Source organism: Desmodus rotundus, chromosome 3, assembly GCF_022682495.2.
Source record: "Desmodus rotundus isolate HL8 chromosome 3, HLdesRot8A.1, whole genome shotgun sequence".
Taxonomy (NCBI): domain Eukaryota; kingdom Metazoa; phylum Chordata; class Mammalia; order Chiroptera; family Phyllostomidae; genus Desmodus; species Desmodus rotundus.
The window spans coordinates 11,958,633-11,978,707 of NC_071389.1; the positions used below are offsets into that span (position 1 = coordinate 11,958,633).

Below are 20,075 nucleotides of genomic sequence, written 5' to 3' on the forward strand. Positions count from 1 at the left end.
AAGGAAGATGGGCACTGGGATTTAAACCTAGGTGCGGCAGCCATAGAGGAGAGGACCACGCGGTTTTGAGGGGAAAGGAGAGGACCACGAGGTTCTGAAGGAGGGTAGAGAGGACCATGTGGTTTTGGAGTGCCTCTTTCTGCCACGTGGCTTAGGCAGCAGGAGAGTCTTTGCCGGGAAGAAAAGGGGAGAAAGGACTCTTGTTGGTGGGCCATGAGAAGGTGCCACATGGCTCTGGATTAACTGGAGATTGCAGCAGCCACACAGCTGATGGTGCCGGGAGCCTGAATCATGGACTTCTACTTCTTTTCCTGAGACACAGTACCCCGGACTGGGCATAGGGAGAGGGAAGGACTGCCCATCTGTGGGTGTTCTAGAGGACTTTAGTATCTTATTGAAGACATTAAGCCATTACTCTAAGTCTGTGTAACTTTTAAATAAATAATTCCTTTCCTTTTCACCAGTCTCTGGCATTGAGAGACGTCTTTCCTCTGGCAGCGGGCATTTCGAACCTAGCAGGTGTGTGGCGGGGGGGGGGGGGGACCTCCAGAGACAGAAAAGGGGGGATCCTTTCTGTAATAATTTATCATGAATCACCCCCCCTCCTGCTCTGTAACAGTATTAGTTGAACAACTTACTTTCTTAGCCTCTCAGGCTTAATGTGATAAAAAAGACCAGGGGTGTAGACTTTAGGCTCAGACCTTAGCAGCCTTGAGCAAATCACAGACCCTGTAAAACGAGTAATACGGCCCCATTGTTTGCCAGGTCTTTTTTTAACTCCTCCACCAGGACATGTTCATTGAATTTTAAAGAGGGAAGGAGAAACATCACGTGAGAACAATCGTTTGCTTCCTGCACTCGCCTCCCCACCAGGGATCAAACCTGCACCTTCTTGGTGCAGCGGACCCTCCGACTGAGCCAGCGAGAAACAACGCCTGTGAGGAATTTCCCTTCGTCTGGCTGCAGCGAAAAAGTCACCCCACTGAGCCTCACTTTTTCTCACTTGGGAAGGGGGAGGGGTAACAGTATGCACTTTGCAGCTCCCCAAGCATTACTGCATATTAAGTGCTGAGCACCGGCATCCAGACACTGGGAGCAGCCGTTCAGTTCAAGGTGAATCCTGCCGGATGCCGGCCGCCCAGCACGCAGGTGACCGGGCTCCACCAGGGTTCGGGGGCGGGGAGACTTGGCGGGGGGCGGAGCTTCCCTTCTCCGCCACTGTGATCAGATTTACTGATGAAATCTATGCTCAGGACTGAGATCTGATATATTACCACACAACACCCCCCCCCCCCCACGCCACCACCACACACACCCTCAGGTGGTTCATCCATCCTCTACGAAAACCCGGACCTCTTACACAGTAGCTGCAGAAAGGACAAGGAAATGTGGAGTGGACGAGGCAAAGGGGCCAGATGCTCCCAAGGCGGTCAGAGGTCATTCCCACGGGCCACCCTCTCACCCTGCCCCGCCCCCCAAGGCACTGCTGGGTAAAATCAGGGTCTCGACACCTCACTCAGCCCTGGCAAGTGGGTTCTCACTTCTGTCTCTTCCTCCACAGCAGCGCCCTTCTCGTAATTTGGGGAACAAGTATTTTGTGGGACGTTCCTGTGAGTACTGAAGGAATTAGTCAGCACCCCTCACCCACTGCTGGTCAGCAGGGTGCTGGATGAGGGGCTTTGGAAAGAACTTGGAAGTTTAAAATCGGACCCAGCGCTTACTAGCATTGTGCCCTCAGCCAGTGAACTTCCCCCTCTGGGCTGACTTCCTCATCTGGAAAATGCAGATACCCCAGCCAACAGCGGTTTGGGGAGGATTCAGAGTTCAGAAGAGCACATGCTAGTGGGAGGGAAATGTTCGCTTCCTCCCTGCTGTTCCCCAACACCCCAGCCCGCCCCGTTCTCACTGCCCCGCTATTCTGGATGTCAGAACAGATTCCTTCAGGACAGATGCCAGTCTCAGGGTGGCCAGGGACCCTCCAGGATGGCCACAGAGGCTGGCCAGAGACTCCTCCCCACCCCAGGCCTCAGCATCACAAGGCTGCACCCATCCACGGCAGCCTCAAACCCAGACGAGGAAGAGACAAGACCTCCAGTTCATTCTCTCACGGTGGGGTTCGATTCCACCCTGGGGGTCCTCAGCCTCAGCCTAACGGAGGAACTCTTATGGACAAAGCAACAGGCTAACACTTGGTTGTAGCAAATTTAATTTGTGCTGTCCACGTGGGACACTGCACAGAACTGGTGTTAGCCCCTGAGAGCACCCCACCCCCTGCACAGAGGGAGGTCGGGGAGAACCACACTCAGAGCCAGGGAAGGGAGATAAGATGAGGTTCCCCCACTTGTCTCACAAACTCAAGCGGGACAGAAGGGTGAACAGGAACGAAGGAAGGGGCAATGGGATCGTCCAGTCCCGCCCAGGGGGATATTGACTTTTCGCCAGGCGCATGGGGAGCCTGGGAAGGCTCTGTGTGCAGGATGCTGGCTGGTGACTTTTCCTTGACGAGAGCCTTGGGGACAGGCTGAGCCAGCCCAGGAGGCCCAGGCAGCAGCGGCTTTACTGCTTACAGTGGGACGTGAGCCTTTCCCAGCTCACCTCAGGCAGGGAAACCAGAGTCACCCAGCAGCCCCTCAGCCCCCTCAGTTCCACATCGGGTGTGGGAGGCCTGTTCGGGTGGCCCCCCTGTGGAGGGGGGAGGAGGGCTGCAGGCGAGCTGCTCCATCTCCGCCACCGGGAGGGACTGCTGAACTGTCCCTTCAAGTGACCACTCTTCACTCCGCTGATCAGAGTTCCATCCTTTTCGGAAGAAGGCAGATGCTGGATTTCACCTTCTGTCCTGACATACGTGTGCACACGTTTAGGAGGCAAGCAGGTACAGGGACATAAGTGACATGTCGAAGCTGACAGTTTTTCCCTGGGGTGTAAGCAAAGGGAAGACTAGACAGCTCTTCAGAGGCAGCTCTGCGAGGCACACACCACACAGAGAGCCCACCTTTGCCTCATCTCTGGCTGAGTCATTCAAGGCTCCAGTCCACGGGAACCCACAATTCACCAGAAAGGACCTGAAGACACAGGAACGAAAAGAGCTGAAGGTCGCTGGCTTTGGCGCTGAAGCGATGAGGCGTCCTCCATCACACGCACACTTACCGGGGTCCTGCGCGGTGGGGCTTTGAGGCTTCCCGTTGTGCTGGAAAGGGTCCCCTCTCAGGTTGGAAAGGCAACACCCCACTGCCGGGGGTGCAGGGTCTGGAGAGCTCCCCTCCTCCCTCCCTCCCTCCATCACACGGCCATCCCCACCACTGCTCCTCTAAGGCCTCGCAATAAAAACCCCGAAAAGGGGAGGGTTCCTTTTGCACGTAACCGTGGGGCTGCAAGACTGTTAGCTGTTGTACAAGGGAATCACCCGGATGATCTCCTGCCTGCAGATGGGGCACCTCTTGGGCTCCGGCAAAGAGTGGTAGCACTCGGCACAGGAGCAGACGTGCCCGCACTCCAGAAAGGCGCAGGACTTGGCGCTGCTCAGACACACGACACAGGTGCTCTTCAGGCTCTCCCTGTCCTCGGGCGCGGCGCGGCTCAGTAGCTGGGCCTCCCGCTCCCGGCACTCCTTCTCCATCTGCCTGAGGCGCAGGCGCTCCTGCCACTGCAGATACTGCTTTCGGAGGATGAAGAAGAGGGTGGCACACGTGGCGAAGCCGAACATCAACATCAGGACCTTCCAGAGCCTGGCGCTCGACTCCTGCCGCTGCAGCAGGCTGTCAAAGTCCTGGCTGCTCAGGTAGTACTGCAGGCCCTGCTTGGGGGGCTGCAGGCGGATGGAGCTGTTGTCCAGGACCAGCTCGCCCACCCCCGTGAGGGTGGCCCCGACCTTCAGCATCTCCTCGGTCTCCTGGATTCCTTTGGGCCGCTCGCCGCTGATGTAGTGGCCGATGACGTCCGTGAAGGACTGGACGGAGGGGTGGAACTTCTCGTACACGGTGTCCAGGCCCAGGTCCATGGAGTCCAGGGGCTTCAGCACTCGCACGGCCACACCCACGCTGTCCTCGTGGGGCACCAGGTCGAAGGGCACCGTGTTGGTCCTCTGGTGAATGATCTTGGAATAGTCATTCCTAGAACAGTAAGAGAATTCCAGGTAAAATACAGGCCAGCACACACCACACGCCCAGGCAGGGAGGGACAGGAGAAGCCTGCGGGAACAGGAAGGGCACAACAGAAACCATCCCCGTGCAAGTGCCTCAGGTTCTCAGGTGGTGTCAGAGGGCACCAAATACCGGCATAGGTCACCTCTATCATTTATTTCCTTTTCCACTTTAAAACAAACATCCAGTTCTTTAAAAAAGTAAAAAGAGAACTACCATATGCTACAGCGTCTCACTTCCGGGTGCTGAACTGAAACCAGGTTCTTGAACCGGGATCTGCATCCAAGTCCACTGCCGCATTGTTCACAACAGCCAAGACACGGAGACAATGTAAGTTATAGGGAACCGGTCCGCGTGGCAGTGGCGAATGCTGCTCAGCCCCCGTTCGGAAAACCAACAGGCGCGAGGCAGTGCACAGGACCCAGGCCCACCGAAGGGCTTTCCCATGGGGAACCAGACCTGCATTATATCTAGGCTGCTTTGAGGCTTGTGTTTGCTGAAACTCCCTCACCCTGAATTAACGCAGCAAATGCTCAATGCAAAGCTTTGAAGTAACTTCCTAAAGTCTGTGCTAAACCTCCCAAGGACGAGTGTAACCAGTTCGACCACTTTTCCCCATGCATTTATAACATACTTTTTACAGATAACAAAGAAAAGTAATCGCCTAGAGGAAACCTGTGCATCAGGAATGACCTTCCTTGATGTAATGTTCCCAGAAAGCAATAGAAGCCTGTCCAGGCAGGGGCCAGGGCGCTCTCCCTCTCAGAGCAGCCACGCCGTCCCTTTTTCTCCACAGGACTCCTGCAGTCCGTGTGATTTTGTTCGTCACGCCCGCAACACCACGGACACCACTGGTCGGAGTCCGCGTCAGTACGTGTGGGTCAATGGACACAGGGATGAAGAGATGTCACACACACACGCACACACACGCACACACACACGCACACACGCGCACTGGAGCACTAGTCAGCATAAAAAGAAGGAGATCCTGCCATTCGCAACGAGAGGGATAAACTTGGAGGGCACTGTGCTAAGCAAACGAAGCAACTCAGCAGACAAGTACGGCGTAATTCCATTCATACAAAACATCTGAAACAGTCAAACTCGTGGCAACAGAGGTGCCATGGCAGCAGCCAGGGTCTGGCGGGGGGAGAAAGTGGGAGCGGCAGTGAATGAGTATAAAGTTTCAGTCACACAAGGTGGACAAGCTCTAGGGATGTGCTGTACGACTTCGTGCCTGTACCGGAAACTACTGTATCGGCGCAATTAAAAATGTACTGAAAGGGTGGATCTTGTGTTCCGTGTTCTTACCACAAAAAAAATCAAATAAAATACAAAACAAAACCCCACTAGGATCATTTAGAAAAATGGAACTCTACTCAACAGCTAAATAATCCACAAAATTGTTTTAATAAGTATTGAAATCATTAATCCATGCCATAAATCAGTAGTTTCAAACTTTAGTGGCCATACAGACCCCAGGCCCCCTATCCTGGAAATTCTGGTTTGGTAGGTCTGGAATGAAGCCCAGGAATCTGTATTTGCCCAAGATGCCTAGGTGACTCTGAGTTGAGAGGTCCTCAGGCCACAGACAAGAACATAATCAGTCCTGGCCGGGTATCTTAGTTGGTTAGGGCATCGTCCCAGTACGCCAAGGTTGCAGGTTCAATCCCCATTCAGGGCATAGACAAGAGAAAGCCAATAAACCCATAAATAAGTGGGACAACAAATCAATGTCTCCCTCTCTTCTCTTTAATTTAAATCAATCACAATTCAGTCTCTTGTTGACAATCAATAAAATTTTTTTTAATGAATTATCATCAGCCCTGGACTATATGGCTCATTGGGTTGAGTGCCAGCCTGTGAACAGAAAGGTAGCAGGTTGGATTCCCAGTCAAGGCACATACCTGGGTTACAGGCCAGGTCCCCAGTAGGGGGCGTGCAAGGCAACCACACATTGATGTTTCTCTCCCTCTCTTTCTCTCTCCCTTCCCCTCTCTAAAAATTAATAAATAAAAAAAATTTTTTTTAAAGAATATTATCAGAATTAAGAACCTGGAGCAGCTGACTGCCAGGCTTGGGCCCGCGGAGAGGGGCCACATACCAAAGGTGGGTGGTCCGGTTCCACACCATCTTGTGTTCCTGAAGCGTCAGCCGCTGGATCACCCCCTTGCAATTTTCCACAAACTGGCTGTTAAGCGTTTCTTTAACGGCCCGAACCGCTCCTAAACGAAAACAAATTATTTTACTTCTGAAGAATTGTTCTGCCCTTCCCTTTAAGGTAACTTAAGTTTTGTTTTCGCTTGCGTTAGTCTCATTAATCAAAGTAGTGAAAATGTCACCCCCCTAAGTTATGTTTTGTGGGCACTCTTCCAAGCACAACCCCAGCCCTGGAGAAATTGTGTTAGAGCCGGGGCAACAGAGGTCCAGAAAAGCTGGGTACTTTCCGCAAGATCCAACTACAATGATCCAGGTCTTTCTGACCCCAGAGTCCAGGTTCTGGACCACTGCCCCAGGGATACAAAAGGCCCTGAATACCAGCCAAGAACAAACTTGTAGAACAGGAAGTTACTTTTCCTTTTACCAATAAATCAACATACCTTCAATGACAGCATAAGGCACACATTTTCCTGGAGCTTCTGAAAGGATACTCTTCAAGTCTTCACCCAAGTGGATTCTCTTAGCTCCCTAAATGGAAACAACGTATTAAACTGACTGTTGAATACTAACATGTTCAATCAAACGTCAAGGGCAAAAAAGAAGAAGACTGTTTACTTTTTCCATGTAAACAGAACGAGGAAATCAGGCAGGAAGGAGACCACAGGAGAATCAGACTCCAAAGCTGTGTCCCGGAAGTTTCAACAAACAGGCATGGGGCAGTGCCTCCCTCTGCCATCTACAGAGTGGAGAGGCTACAAACACTCTTTCCCCAGTTAATAGAAACATACACTCCTTCTCATCTTCATTTTTTAATGAAAATGAAGAATCAACTTGCATACCATAAACTGGACATAATTCAATCTCTTCTTGACAATACAGAACCACGCACCACGAGGGCTTATGTGTAAAGCACCTAAGCGAGTTCCTGGCACTTGGTGTAGGGGCTGGAGGAGTAGTAGGTATTATTACCACCTGCCTTTATCACCTCATGCTCTGCCTCACACACTATCAGAAAGGAGTGCCTTTGCTTTCTAGGGTGAGGCTCTGTTAACTGGTGCCAAACACTATTCTATTTTCAGTTTCTCTTTCTCCCCTTTCACAAGCAGGCCAGCATGGCGGCGTCTACTGCTGTCTTCCTTTAACAACCCCTCGTCCTCCCACCCCTCCCAATTCAGAGTTTCCAACCCGCTATGCTTGGGAACCAAGCCAGCCTGCTACTGCTGCATCAAAAATACAAGAAAAGTAATATAATCCACATACACTTCCTGAGCATCGATGTGCCAGGCACAGTTCTGGGCGCTAGGGATTCAGGGATGAATGAAGAACACTTCCCACTTTCAGGGTAATCCCATCGACAAGTCTTAAGGATGCCAGATAAGTAACCCCTAGAGAGGAGATGAGATCCTGGGTACATATTAAGGTCGATCTAAGATGAAGCCACTGCTACAAAGACAATGACAAGAGCAAGGTCAATAAACCACCTACCCTGTGAAGATCATTTTAAAAGATAACGACTAACAGTTTATGTACTTGTTTTACTATTTGTCTTCCTCCCCTGGACCAGTAAACTCTAGGAAAGTTAGGACCTTGTGTGTCACGCTCACTGCTGGCCCCTGGGGCTGAGGACAGTGCCTGACACAGAGGAGCACTCACATCTGCTGTGCAGGAGGCACGGCTCTTCCCCGAGACATCGGCAGTGTCTCCCGCGTCTCCTGCTGGGCTCTGTTCGAATGCCCCTTCATTTAAAAGAGCAAACCTCTCTTTCTCCAGCATTACATTTCCTCTCCTCCCTACATGACTCCGTAGTACTTATCCCCATCTGGCATACCATCTGATTTATTCGTTCATTGTCTGTCTGCTTGTAGCAGAACAGAATCTCCACGAGGGCAGGGCCTTCTGTCTGTTCTGCCAAAGCGATATCCCCCCTGCCTGCAGCTTAGCAGGTGTCCAATAAATACTTGTCGAATAAAGTACTGAAGTCAAAATTCATTCTGAGTCATGGGAAGGACTTGTCAGAAGAAGCCCGTGAAGCAATTATGACGAGGGCTGAATTCTGATCCCAGTTCCTCCAGCGGGTGACCCCCTCCCTTAGCCTACTTCCTCTTTTGGGTAGCGCTCCGACGGGGGAGCGGCCCAGGCCCAAGGCGAACTGTGTGCCCACCATTACCGGGGGCAGAGATGACCCGGCCGAGGGCAGGCCAGCTCCAGCACTGACCTTGAGTTCTTGGGCGTCCCGGGCCTTCTGCCGGTACACGGAGTACAGGACGGCGGTGACGACAGAGCTGCTGCCCAGAAGGATGAACTGGACCAGCGAGGGCCGCCCTCCGCTCTCCATGGCTGAGCCGAGCACGGCGTGCAAGAGGGTACGCCGAGGTCAGGCCCCGCGACCCCAACCGCACACCGCACTCGACCTCCCTCCACGCCAGACAGCAATCCCCAGGGACGCCTTTCCCGGAAACCCGCATCCGGTCGCCAAGCGATGACGTGTACAAACAGGAAGTGGGGGGAGAAAAGCGGAAGGCTGTGTTGCCAGAGTGATTGCCGCCAAGGGGTGGGGCCTCCCGAACCCCGTGCGGGGAGTGTTTTGCACGAGCTGCGCGGTCCCTGGGGGTTTCTTCATCCTCTCGCTTTGCACAGAAATCACACCGGCCATAATTGACTTGCCCGCGTCTCCCTAATCTCGGTCCCGTTGTTCTCCTGGGGTGGATGAATTGTTTGATGGGTTGTTCGATGTCTCCGCCATTAGATTGGGAGGAAAGAACAAAATATATAATAAACGTTTATGCATTTAAGCTTCAGAGCAAACCTTGAGACTTGGATTACATTCTTCCACTTCACAGATGAGAACCCAGGCCAGAGAGGTTAGGAGATGTGCTCGAAGTCACACTGCCAGTGAGAACTAAAGAGGAATTTACTGAACTCCAGAGCTCTTACCGCAAGACGGCAGATTATATCCCCAAAGCACTCCCTTATTCTGCCATTACTGCATGTAACAGTTTATTGTATATTAACTACTAATTATAGCTACATTTATTGAAAGTCTGTTATGTGTTAGATATTATGACAAAAGGCTCCGCAGACATCACACCATGTAATCCTCACAGCACGGCTATAAAGCAGGTTTCTGAGGCTCTAATAGGCGTGTGCAACGGTATCCATTGTGGTTTCAATTAGCATTTCTGTAATGACTAATGATGTTGAACATCTTTTTATGTGCTTATTTGCCACCCACATATCTTTATGGATGAAATATCTGCTCAGCTCTGTTTCCCGTTTTTTATTTGGTTTGTTTTCTAAATTATTGACAGTACTTTGTATGTTTCCGATACAAGTCCTTTACCAAATACGTGATTTACAAATATTTTCCTCAGCACTGTGGCTTGACCTCCCATTCTTTTAAATTGTCTTTTGAGAGCAGAAGTTCTTGATTTTTATGAACTCCAATTGATCAATTTTTTGAAACATCATGCTTTTGGTGTTGCATCAAAGAAATCTTTGCCCAACTTAAGATCACAAAGATTTCCTCCGATGTTTTCTCCCAAAAGCTTTATAGTTTTAGGTCTTACACTGAAGTCTATGGTCCATTTTGAGTTACTGTTTGCCTATGGTGTGCCAGCCCCCAGCTTTCCACGCAGCGCTGCACGCAGTCACTATCACATCTGCTACAAAGTAGTTAGGTTACTGTTTTTATCCCCATTTTACGACGAGGAAACAGTGAGGTGAAGTTGCAGTGTTCGTCCAATTTCATCTTTCTCCAGAGTTATATGCTTAAGCACCAAACTATACCTACTTTTATTTCGTTCATGTAGCTGGCCCTAAAAACAACTTAGTGTTTGATAGGGGTCATTCCCTACCCCGAACCACACGCGTCAGCCCATTTAGGAAGCTTATCTGGAAGCCAGAATTCCACTGGGAATAGTGGAAATAATTTGTAAAATGGTCTGCGAGGGTCCTTCCATCTCCACTATGATCTCTGGGATTTTCCCAGGAACAGGTGCAGTCAAGGCTGCAGTGGATACTATTAGCCACAAGGAGGCGCTAGGAGCACAGGATGCAGAAGGCAACAAAAAAAGCTGGGGTTGGGGAGTAGACTGATGTGAGAGGCCTAGGGAAGGGAGATAAAGGAATGGCGAGGGTCTGGAAATTTAAGGCGAGCACTGAGCTAACCGTGGGCCCACGCTGGGCTGCATCTAGGAGACCCGTTAGTCCTCAGGCTTGCTATTTGCCAGCAGGCCCTGTGACCATCACCTCCAGCCCCGCTCCCCCACCTGTCCCCTCTCCCCACCTGTGATATGCAGGACACTGACCTCCATTCCCCTACCCCCACCTCTCCCACCTTTCCCACCTCCCCTTTAGGCATTTTTTCTTAAGATTTTATGCATTATTTTTAGAGAGAGGGGAATGGAAAGTGAAAGAGAGGGAGAAAAACATCAAGGTGTGGTTGCCACTCATGCTTCCCGCTACTGGGGACCTGGCCCACAACCCAGACATGTGCCCTGACTGGGAATCAAACTGGCGACCCTTAGGTTCAAAGACAGGCACTCAATCCACTGAGCTACACCAGCCAGCCCTCCCCTCCGCTTTTAGTTATTAACAGTACCTGTTGGTCAGTGGAAGGCACCTGGCACCCTGGGTATTGGGAAAGGATGATTTAGGCACCCTGAGTCCTAATCAGCTCTGCCATTTACTAGCCATGTGACTTCTGGCAAAGTCCCAGCAGCTTCCTGAGTCTCAGTTTCCCATCTGTATTCCAGCTCGAATTCAAGTCAAGCTACTTGAAAATAGGAGATTAAAACAGCTCCTCCCCAGGTACTGGGCAAACCACTTCACTGCTCTGAGTCTTCCTTTTCTCAGCTGGAAAAGGGGGGAATATCCCTGTTGCTCTGACTGCTGTGGCCCAGATAAGCTGATGCGCAAGGAGTTGCTATAAGCATGTTAGGAATTCTCCTTTTATTATTTGTGTTCTTGGTTTGCATAACATAGGCAAGGAAGTGGATGAATTTGAACAACTGAACAATTGTTTTTTAACCTATTAAATCTGTTCAGCATCACTTGGTAGGTTATACTGTAATTTCTGAACATGGTTTATTGTAGTCACAAGATAAACAAAAGTTGAATAACCAGCCAAGGCTGAATGGCAAATGAGTAATAGAGAAGCGTAAATAAGACAGAAGTTCAGAGGAGGAACAGAGCATTGCCACAGGCTTCTGTGCTTGGGGAAGCACTTAGTAGTAGCACTTACTGAACACCTACTATGGGCCATGCACTAAGCCAAGCACTTTACATACAGTGCATCATAAATCTTTGATTTGAAGCAGCTTCAAGGGTCATTCTACAGATTTATGTGTATAATTATCCACTTAGGGTCCATCTCCCCTGCTAAATTCTAAGCTGAATGTGCCCAGGAGTTTTACTGTCTTGTTAACTGCTGCATTCTCAGTATTTAGCCCAGTAATAGATGCTCAGTAAATATTTGTTGAATAAGTAAATGAATCAACCAACAACCCTGTTCCAAACTGATTCCCAGCAGGAGAAGCCCTTCTACATTGACTCAGAGAGGGACGTCAGCCTTTGCCTGGACCACTCCCTTGCTGGAGAACTCGCTGCCTCCCAAGGAGTCTATGCCGACTATCTTGTATCCCTGGCATGTCACCTCCTCGGCCCTGGCTCTGCCATCTTGAGCCTTTATTCATCCCGAGGAAAGAGCTGGATACGGAGCCCTTCTGCACATCTCAGTGACTTCCTCTGAGCTCTGCCAACCAGGAGCCCAGCTAATTCTGATGGAAGGAAGGAACATTACGATGGCTGGCAAGGGTGCAAGTTCATCTTTTCCTCAAGGTGGGAAGAAACTGTGTGTAATGCAAGTGAATGGATTGGAGCTTGAAAAGAAAACAGACCGTAGATACTGAAGAGGAAGGGATAAAGGTAAGATCCTCTGTGGGACCCAGTGCTGCAGGGAGGAGGACCTTTGCCTAAGCTCTCTCCAGCTATTGGCTCAAGAATGAGCATGTGAACTTCCGGCCAAGATGGAGGCAGAGGTAGACACACTGTGCCTCCTCGCACAACCAAAAGGACCACAACACATTTAAAAACAAAAAACAACCAGAACTGACAGAAAATTGAACTGTATGGAAGTCCGACAACCAAGGAGTTAAAGAAGAAACATTCATCCCGACCGGTGGAAGGGGCAGAGAGGACTCATGGCAAGGCAGTGGCTGGAGGACCAGGTCAGGCAAGGTGGCAGCTGGCAGACCCGGCGAGACTGTGGATTGCGGACCGGGTGGTCCCACATTCACGTGCAGATAAACTGGGAGGAACAACTGGGGAGCAAGATAGATGGAACAACACAGGGTTCCAGTGCAGGGAAATAAAGCCTCAAACCTGATTGAAAACACCTGTGGGGGTTGCGGTGGCACAGGAAACTCCCCACCTCACAGAAGATTTTGCTGGAGAGACCCACAGGGTCCTAGAACATACATGAACTCACCCACCTTGGAATCAGCACCAGAAGGGCCCAATTTGCTTGTGAGTAGTGGGGGAAGTGACTGAAAACTGGCAGAGTGCAGAACAAACAGCACTGTTCCCTCTCGGACCCCTCCCCCATATACACAGTGATGTGGGGTGCCCCACCCTGGTGAACACCTAAGGCTCCGCCCCTTACTATGTAACAGGCTCACTGAGACCAAAAAAAAAAAAAAAAAAAATGGCCCAAATGAAAGAACAAATCAAAGCTCCAGAAAAAAGACAACTAAGCAATGAAGAGATAGCCAACCTATCAGATGCACAGTTCAAAACACTGGTAATCAGGATGCTCACAGAATTGGTTGAATTGGTCACAAATTAGAAGAAAAAGTGAAGGCTATGCTAAGAGAAACAAAGGAAAATGTACAGGGAACCAATAGTGATGCGAAGGAAACTGGGACTCAAATCAACGGTGTGGACCAGAAGGGAGAAAGAAACATCCAACCAGAAAAGAATGAAGAAACAAGAATTTTAAAAAATGAGGAGAGGCTTAGGAACCTCCAGAACATCTTGAAACATTCCAACATCCGAATCATAGGGGTGCCAGAAAGAGAAGAGGAAGAGCAAGAAATTGAAAACTTATTTGAACAAATAATGGAGAACTTCCCCGATCTGGCAAAGGAAATAGACTTCTGGGAAGTCCAGGAAGCTCAGAGAGTCCACAAGAAGCTGGACCCAAGGAGGAACACACCGAGGCACATCATAATTACATTACCCAAGATTAAAGGTAAGGAGAGAATCTTAAAAGCAGCAAGAAAATAGGAGACAGTTATCTAAAAAGGAGTTCCCATAAGACTGTCAGCTGATTTCTCTAAAGAGACCTTAGAGGCAACAAGGGGCTGGAAAGAAGTATTTGAAATCATGAAAGGCAAGGACCTACATCCAAGATTGCTCTATCCAGCAAAGTTATCATTTTGAATGGAAGGGCAGATAAAGGAGTCCACCATCACCAAGCCCTTATTATATGACATGTTAAAGGGATTTAATCTAAGAAAAAGAAGATCAAAAATATGAACAGTAAAATGACAACAAACTCACAGTTATTAACAACTAAACCTAAAAACAAAAACAAAAACAAAGCAAACAACTAAAACAGGAACAGAACCACAGAAATGGAGATCACATGGAGGGTTATCATCAGAGAGAGGGAAGGGGAGGGAGGGGGGAAAGGTACAGAGAATAAGTAGCATAAATGGTAGGTAGAAAATGGACAGGGGGGGGGTAAGAATAGTGTAGGAGATGTAGAAGCCAAAGAACTTACATGTATGACCCATGGACATGAACTAAAGGGGGGGAATGCAGGTGGGAAGGGGTGTGCAGGGCGGAGGGGAATAAAGGGGGGGAAATGGGACAACTGTAATAGCATAATCAGTAAAATATATTTTTTAAAAAGAATGAACATGTGACCCAGTTCTGGCCAATGAGCTAGAAGGGAAGGTTCTGCAGGGAAGTCTCCTTCAGGATCACAAACTCAAAGAGACGGTTCCTCTTCTTCCTCCACCAGAGCTTTGACCTAGCTGTGCCTTAAGACACTCTTTTTATTTTTTAATTGATTTTAGAGAGAGAGAGGAAAGGATAGAGAAAGAAAGAGAAACCGCAGTTCCTTGTTCCACTCATTTATGCATTGATTGGTTGATTCTTTTACGTGCCCTGATCAGGGATCAAACCCGCAACCTTGGTATATTGGGACAACGCTCTAACCAACTGAGCTATCTGTCCTGCACGGCAAGACACTGCATTCTTGTACTTCTTGTCAGTGAGATGATAAACTTTATTGTGTAACCAGGTCACACAGTGAACTTGCCATTGGTAAGTACCACCACCAACAGCATCCAAACATAGATAAAACCTGAACTGCATACAAGGGTTCTTTCAGTGACAAGTGCAGAAGTCACGCACTTAAGCAATGTAGAACATGTTGGTTCAAACAACTGAAAAGTTCAGGGTTGGCTGGATCTAGAGACTCAAATCATGTAGGGCAAGGTCCCCAGGATCTTAAGGACTCCTCAGAGTCATCCCTGACACACCCTGCGTTTTTCTAGGCAGACCCACTGGATGGCCCCCAGACAGGATCTGCTGACTTTCAGTTCTATGGCCATGGGTCAGTCACTGAAGTCCCTTGCTCCTATTTCCCCATCTGCTCGGTGTTTACTGTGTACATATAGCTCCCAAGAACACATACATTAAGAAAACTTTGTGTCAAAATGTAGCTAATATTTACTGAGTGCTTATTCTATGCCAAATCCTTTGTATGCCTTATCTAATCAAATCCTTGTGATAACCTGTGGCAAGACAGATAATTATACCCCAGTATTTGTTCCATCCTTTCTTTCCTGGTAATAATACCTCTCTTATTTAGTTAGGCACATAAAAACTACATTTCCAAGCTCTCCTTGCAGAGGTACAACCATGTAACTAAGTTGAACAAAGGAGAGGAAAGGGAAGTGTCATATCAAACTGTTACAGAGCAAGAGGGGGTGGTTCCTTCACGATAAATTATTACAGAAAGGATTCCCCCTTTCTGTCTCTGGAGGTTCCTTCCCCCACGCCCACCTGCTAGGTTCGCAATGCCCGCCGCCAGAGCAAAGACGTCTCTCAATGCCAGAGACTGGTGAAAAGGAAAGGAATTGTTTATTTAAAAGTTACACAAACTTAGAATAATGACCTAATGTCTTCAATAAGATACTAAAGTCCTCTAGAATACCCACAGATGCACAGTCCTTCCCTCTCCCTGTGCCCAGTCCGGGTACCGTGTCTCAGGAAAAGAAGTAGAAGTCCGTGATTCAGGCTCCCGGCACCATCAGCTGTGTGGCTGCTGCAATCTCCAGTTAATCCAAAGCCGTGCGGCACCTTCTCATGGCCCAGCAGCAAGAGTCCTTTCTCCCCTTTCTCTATGGCTGCAAAGTCTCTCCTGCTGCCTAAGCCGCGTGGCAAGAAGAGGCACTCCAAAACCTCGTGGTCCTCTCTACTCTCCTTCAGAACCGCGTGGTCCTTTTTCTCTACTTCAGAACCACATGGACCTCTATCTATCTACTTGCTTCAGAACCTCATGGTTCACTCCTTCCTTCAGGGCCGCATGGTCTCCTCCCCATTTACTTTGGAGCCACGTGGTCTCCTCCTTCTCCCCCAAAACCTTGTGGTCCTCCCTACTACTTTGGAGCCGCGTGGTCTCTCTTTTCTATGGCTGCTGGGCCTAGGTTTAAATCCCAGTGCCCATCTTCCTTTGCAGCCCCATTTCTGACTCCTCCTACAGTCAGCTACACCTGCCAGCATCCCTGTATTCTTCCAGCTTTACTGGGCTGCCATAGTAAGTCTGGGCAGGTGTGGCCCCATGGCATGGAGCCAATCATCTCCACGCTCTCACGCAGGCCCTGTAACCAGGGGGAGTTACTTCCCAGTCCCATCCTGGGTGGAATTTGGTCCCATCCCCCTGGCTCAAAGCATGGCCACAGCTACTTAACACATCCATGAAACCAGTTAAAGGTTATGGGTATGTTAAATGACTGTGCCAGGGGTTAGCTGCAAAGCTCTTGCTACCCAAAACAGCTCTGAATGGCCCTGTTCCATGTGTCCCATCCCCCCTGGCTCAGGCCTGTGGGGGTGAAGACATCCTACATACATTTTTCTAATATTTCCTGGACACCCTGAGTCCTGGACCCCATTACAAACCCCTTCTTGGGGCCCTCCTCTTGGCTGCACCCTGCTTCAAAACTTCTAAGGAATGTTCTTAGAGGGAAAGAGGCACATCTTCCTGAACTTCTTTCTTCTGGCTGGTTGGAATTCAGTCAAGATAGCTGGAGCTCCAGCAGTGATTATGGGCCATGAGGTAAAGGCCAGATGTTGAGGATGGCAGGGCAACAAGATAAACAGGGCTTGGATTCCCAGTGGCTATGAAGCCACACTGCACTTCCTACATCTATAAAGAGAAGCGAACTTTGGTTTTTGTTTTTCCTGTTATTCTCAACTGAACCTAGTCTCAACTGCAATCCCGACTCCCCTATACTAGCTTTCCCTAGCCACTTCCCTGCTTTGTTTTAATAGTCTGCATGTTTATCATTGGTATGATAAACCAATAGAATATCATAGAATGTAAGCTCAGGAGGGCAGAGATTTTCTGTTTCATCAACTTCCACATCCCAAGCTCTTGAACAGTGCCTGATACATAGTAGATGCTCCATAAATATTTGTTGACTGGGTGAATTGAAGGATGACCAGCCCTAAAGGTATGTAACATTATGATTTTACAGATGAAGATGCTGAGGCTCAGAGAGGACCACAAGGCTAGGAAGTGATGGAGCCTGGATGTGAAGGAACCCAGAAAGTCTGGCTCTAGAACCCACACCCTTAAACACGGAGCTGCCACCCAGTGCTGAGAAGCCCCTCGAAGTCCCTCTAACTGGACCCGTACCCTGCCTCTAATGGGAAAGGCGGAATGCCTTCGCGGAGGAAGTGCGAGCAGGAGCGGAAGGCCAAGAGGTGTCTCTGGGGCTTAGTTACTAACAAGGATTGGGAATGCAGAAAGGAAAATCTGTCTCCTTGATTCTAAGACACACCATAAATGTAATCGTGAGTGGGGAAGTAAACACTTCACGGATATATTCGTTGATCCTAAGACACCTCCTGATTTCAGAAACATTATCGTGGGGGAGATGTGCACCTTCAGGTGAGGCTGTGGGGTCGTCAGTTCCTTTGAGAAACTGGTCAGAGACCCTTTCTTAAATCTTCCCCGAAGGGATGTAGTTTGGCCAATCTTTCCTGTACAAGGACCTAAAACAAGGCTGGGTTGTTTGATTTTCACCCTCCACCTACATCTCTGCCAGAGTTAATCGCTCCCTTCCTTCCTGTGCCTTCTTGCACTTTCTTTCAAGCTGCGGTGTAATTTACGTGTTTGCATACCTCCTCTGCAAGCGTCTGGGTTGGAGAGCCCGGGGTCACATCCTGCATCCATCATGTCCTATTTGCCTCCAGAGGCCCCAGCGCAGGGTCTGACCTCACAGTAGGCATTTACTGAGTGTTTACTAAGGGAATGCACGAACGAAGCCACGAGCAAATAAACGGAAGGACAGATGCATGGTAATGCCTACACGCGAGTCTGCAGGCATTAGAGCAGCATCGGAGAGGAGAGGGGCAGAAGACAGGCCTCCCTCCGAGTGCTGGGGGAAGGCATTGGTTACCTGACCTGGTAGAAAAAGAGCTGCTTTTCCCTGGGGGGAGGGGGCCAGCCTCTGACCCTGTTCCGGCCAAAAACCTGAGTGTCTCATCAACTCTGGGCGGAAACCTGGTGCTGCTAATCTCACCTCCACCCTCCCCAACTCACAGGCAGGAGGAGGCAAGACACATTTTCTCCCAAAATATGCAGCCATGGCGGTTTCCAGGAGCTCCAGGATCCTCATGTTACTTGACATCCTTTTTTTTTTAGAAGTTCAGTTGCCATGGTAACAAAACACTGTTTGCCAGACTGAAGATGAATCTCTGGCTCAAATCTGAGGGAGATGAGGCTCTTTCTAGACATATCCTGGAGTGGCGGGGCGGGGCCAAGCCTTCCACCTCTGGACTCAGTAAACATCAAAGGGTTCAATCGAACAGCACTGAAGCAGCCTACAAAATAAAAATAAAAATAAAAAAAATAAGTAAAATGGCTGATGGAAGGGGAGTGGGGAGTTCAGCTCCCGCCTGCCTGCCTGGGGTACGGCTGCCCAGTGCCCTCCTCAGAGCCACCCAGGCACTGTCCCCGACCCTGCCTGCCACACGGGTGCTTTCAAACAGCAGTCAAGTGCTGCTGGTGGCACATCCCTCAAAAACAAACACGCCCATAGCCTAGACAACAGCCACCGCCCATTTGTTCAAAAACACACAGTTGCCCCTTGAACGGCGTGAGTTTGAACTGTGCAGGCCCACTTAACATGGCCTTTTTTCAGTATACAGTTGGCTTTCCGTATCCCCAGGGTTCACACCTGGGGATCCAATCAAACGAAAACAGTATTTTCCGTCTGCACTTGGGAATCCACATGTGTGCAGGGCCCACTTCAGTTACACGGGGACTTTCCCCTGCACAGAAGGTTGGCACCCCCGGCCCCCACGTTGTTCATGGGTCAGCCGTGTTTACTGAGCACCTACTACTAGCCATGATAGTCGAAGCCACTGGGGATGAAGGTAAAAATCCCCTGGGAGGAGTCTAAATCCCGCCCTCAAGAAGACAGATGATAATTACATAAACAAGGAAAAGGTGGTTTATCAGAAGGTAGGGTAGGTCGAAGTTCACTTCCAAATCCCTGTGCATTTTGCGAATATGTCATCTTATACGGCAAAAAGAATTTTGCAGTTGGAATTAAGTTAAGGATCTCGAGATGAGGGGCCCATCGGCATCATCCACGTGGGGCCAAGGTAACAATCGCAAAGCGCTTTATAAGAGGGAGGCAGCAGACCAGAGACAGAAGATGCTACACTGTCGGTGTTGAAGGTGGAGGAAAGGGCCAAGAGCCCAGGAACTTAGGCGGCCTCCAGGAGGTGGAGAAGGCAAAGAGACAGGGTCTCCCCTGCAGCCCGTAGAACAGGGGTGTCCAACCTTTTGGCGTCTCTGGGCCACACTGGAAGAAGAGTTGTCTTGGGCCACACATTAAATACACAAACACTAGTGAAAACTGATGGGGGGGAAAGGGGTTTAAATACATTTACAAATTTGTGTTGGGCCGAATTCATAGCCATTCTGGGACTCACTCGGCCCGTGGGCCACGGGCTGAACACCTCTGCTTTAGAAGGAATGCAGCCCTGGGGACCTAGTATAGCCTTCTGCCCTCCAGAATTGTAAGATAATAAATTTGTGTTGTTTTAAGCCACTGTTTGTGGTCATTTGTTACAGTGACAACGGGAAATTAATGCAGATGGTGACAAGTGTCAGCAGAGAAAAATACAGCAGACAATGAGGACAGAGAGTGCTGGTACGGGGTGGGAAGGTCATGATTTTGCCATTTTAAATGGGGTGGTTAGCAAGCTGCTCTGAGAAGGCGGCATATTTCCAACAAGATGTGAAGAAAGGGATGGGGGACCAGGTGGTGTGTGAGGAACATTCCTGGCTGAGGAAGAGCCGGAGTGAGGACCCGTAGGTGGGAGTGGGCCTGGCCTGTAGAGCAACACGAAGGGGCCAATGTCACATGATCACATCAGGAGGGGAACAGGAGGCAGTGAGGTCAGCCGGCCGAGGGGCAGCTCCTTTGAGGCCTGGTAGGCCATGGGGAGTGCTACAGACTGAATGTA

At 49.5% G+C, this 20,075-nt stretch overlaps 1 protein-coding gene across 1 annotated transcript; it reads right to left on the reverse strand.

Moving 5' to 3' along the window:
• Window positions 1-2,188: 2,188 nt before the first annotated feature.
• MUL1 (mitochondrial E3 ubiquitin protein ligase 1) lies at window positions 2,189-8,770 on the reverse strand. Its single transcript, XM_024554310.3, has 4 exons — window positions 8,515-8,770; window positions 6,740-6,827; window positions 6,244-6,364; window positions 2,189-4,109 (listed from the first exon to the last, which is right to left on the reverse strand). Exons 1-4 carry the CDS (start codon window positions 8,632-8,634, stop codon window positions 3,380-3,382), a joined length of 1,059 nt encoding a protein of 352 aa, XP_024410078.2. The 5' UTR covers window positions 8,635-8,770; the 3' UTR covers window positions 2,189-3,379.
• Window positions 8,771-20,075: the final 11,305 nt, after the last annotated feature.

What these genes read in the sequence shown, in the direction of transcription:
- MUL1 (XM_024554310.3), bottom strand. Translation starts at nt 8,634, where the DNA reads ATGGAGAGCGGAGGGCGGCCCTCGCTGGTCCAGTTCATCCTTCTGGGC. An exon ending in GGGACGCCCAAGAACTCAAG is followed by an intron (nt 6,828 to 8,514) that starts GTCAGTGCTGGA and finishes GTTTCCATTTAG; the next exon opens with GGAGCTAAGAGAATCCACTT. An exon ending in GCCTTATGCTGTCATTGAAG is followed by an intron (nt 6,365 to 6,739) that starts GTATGTTGATTT and finishes GTTTTCGTTTAG; the next exon opens with GAGCGGTTCGGGCCGTTAAA.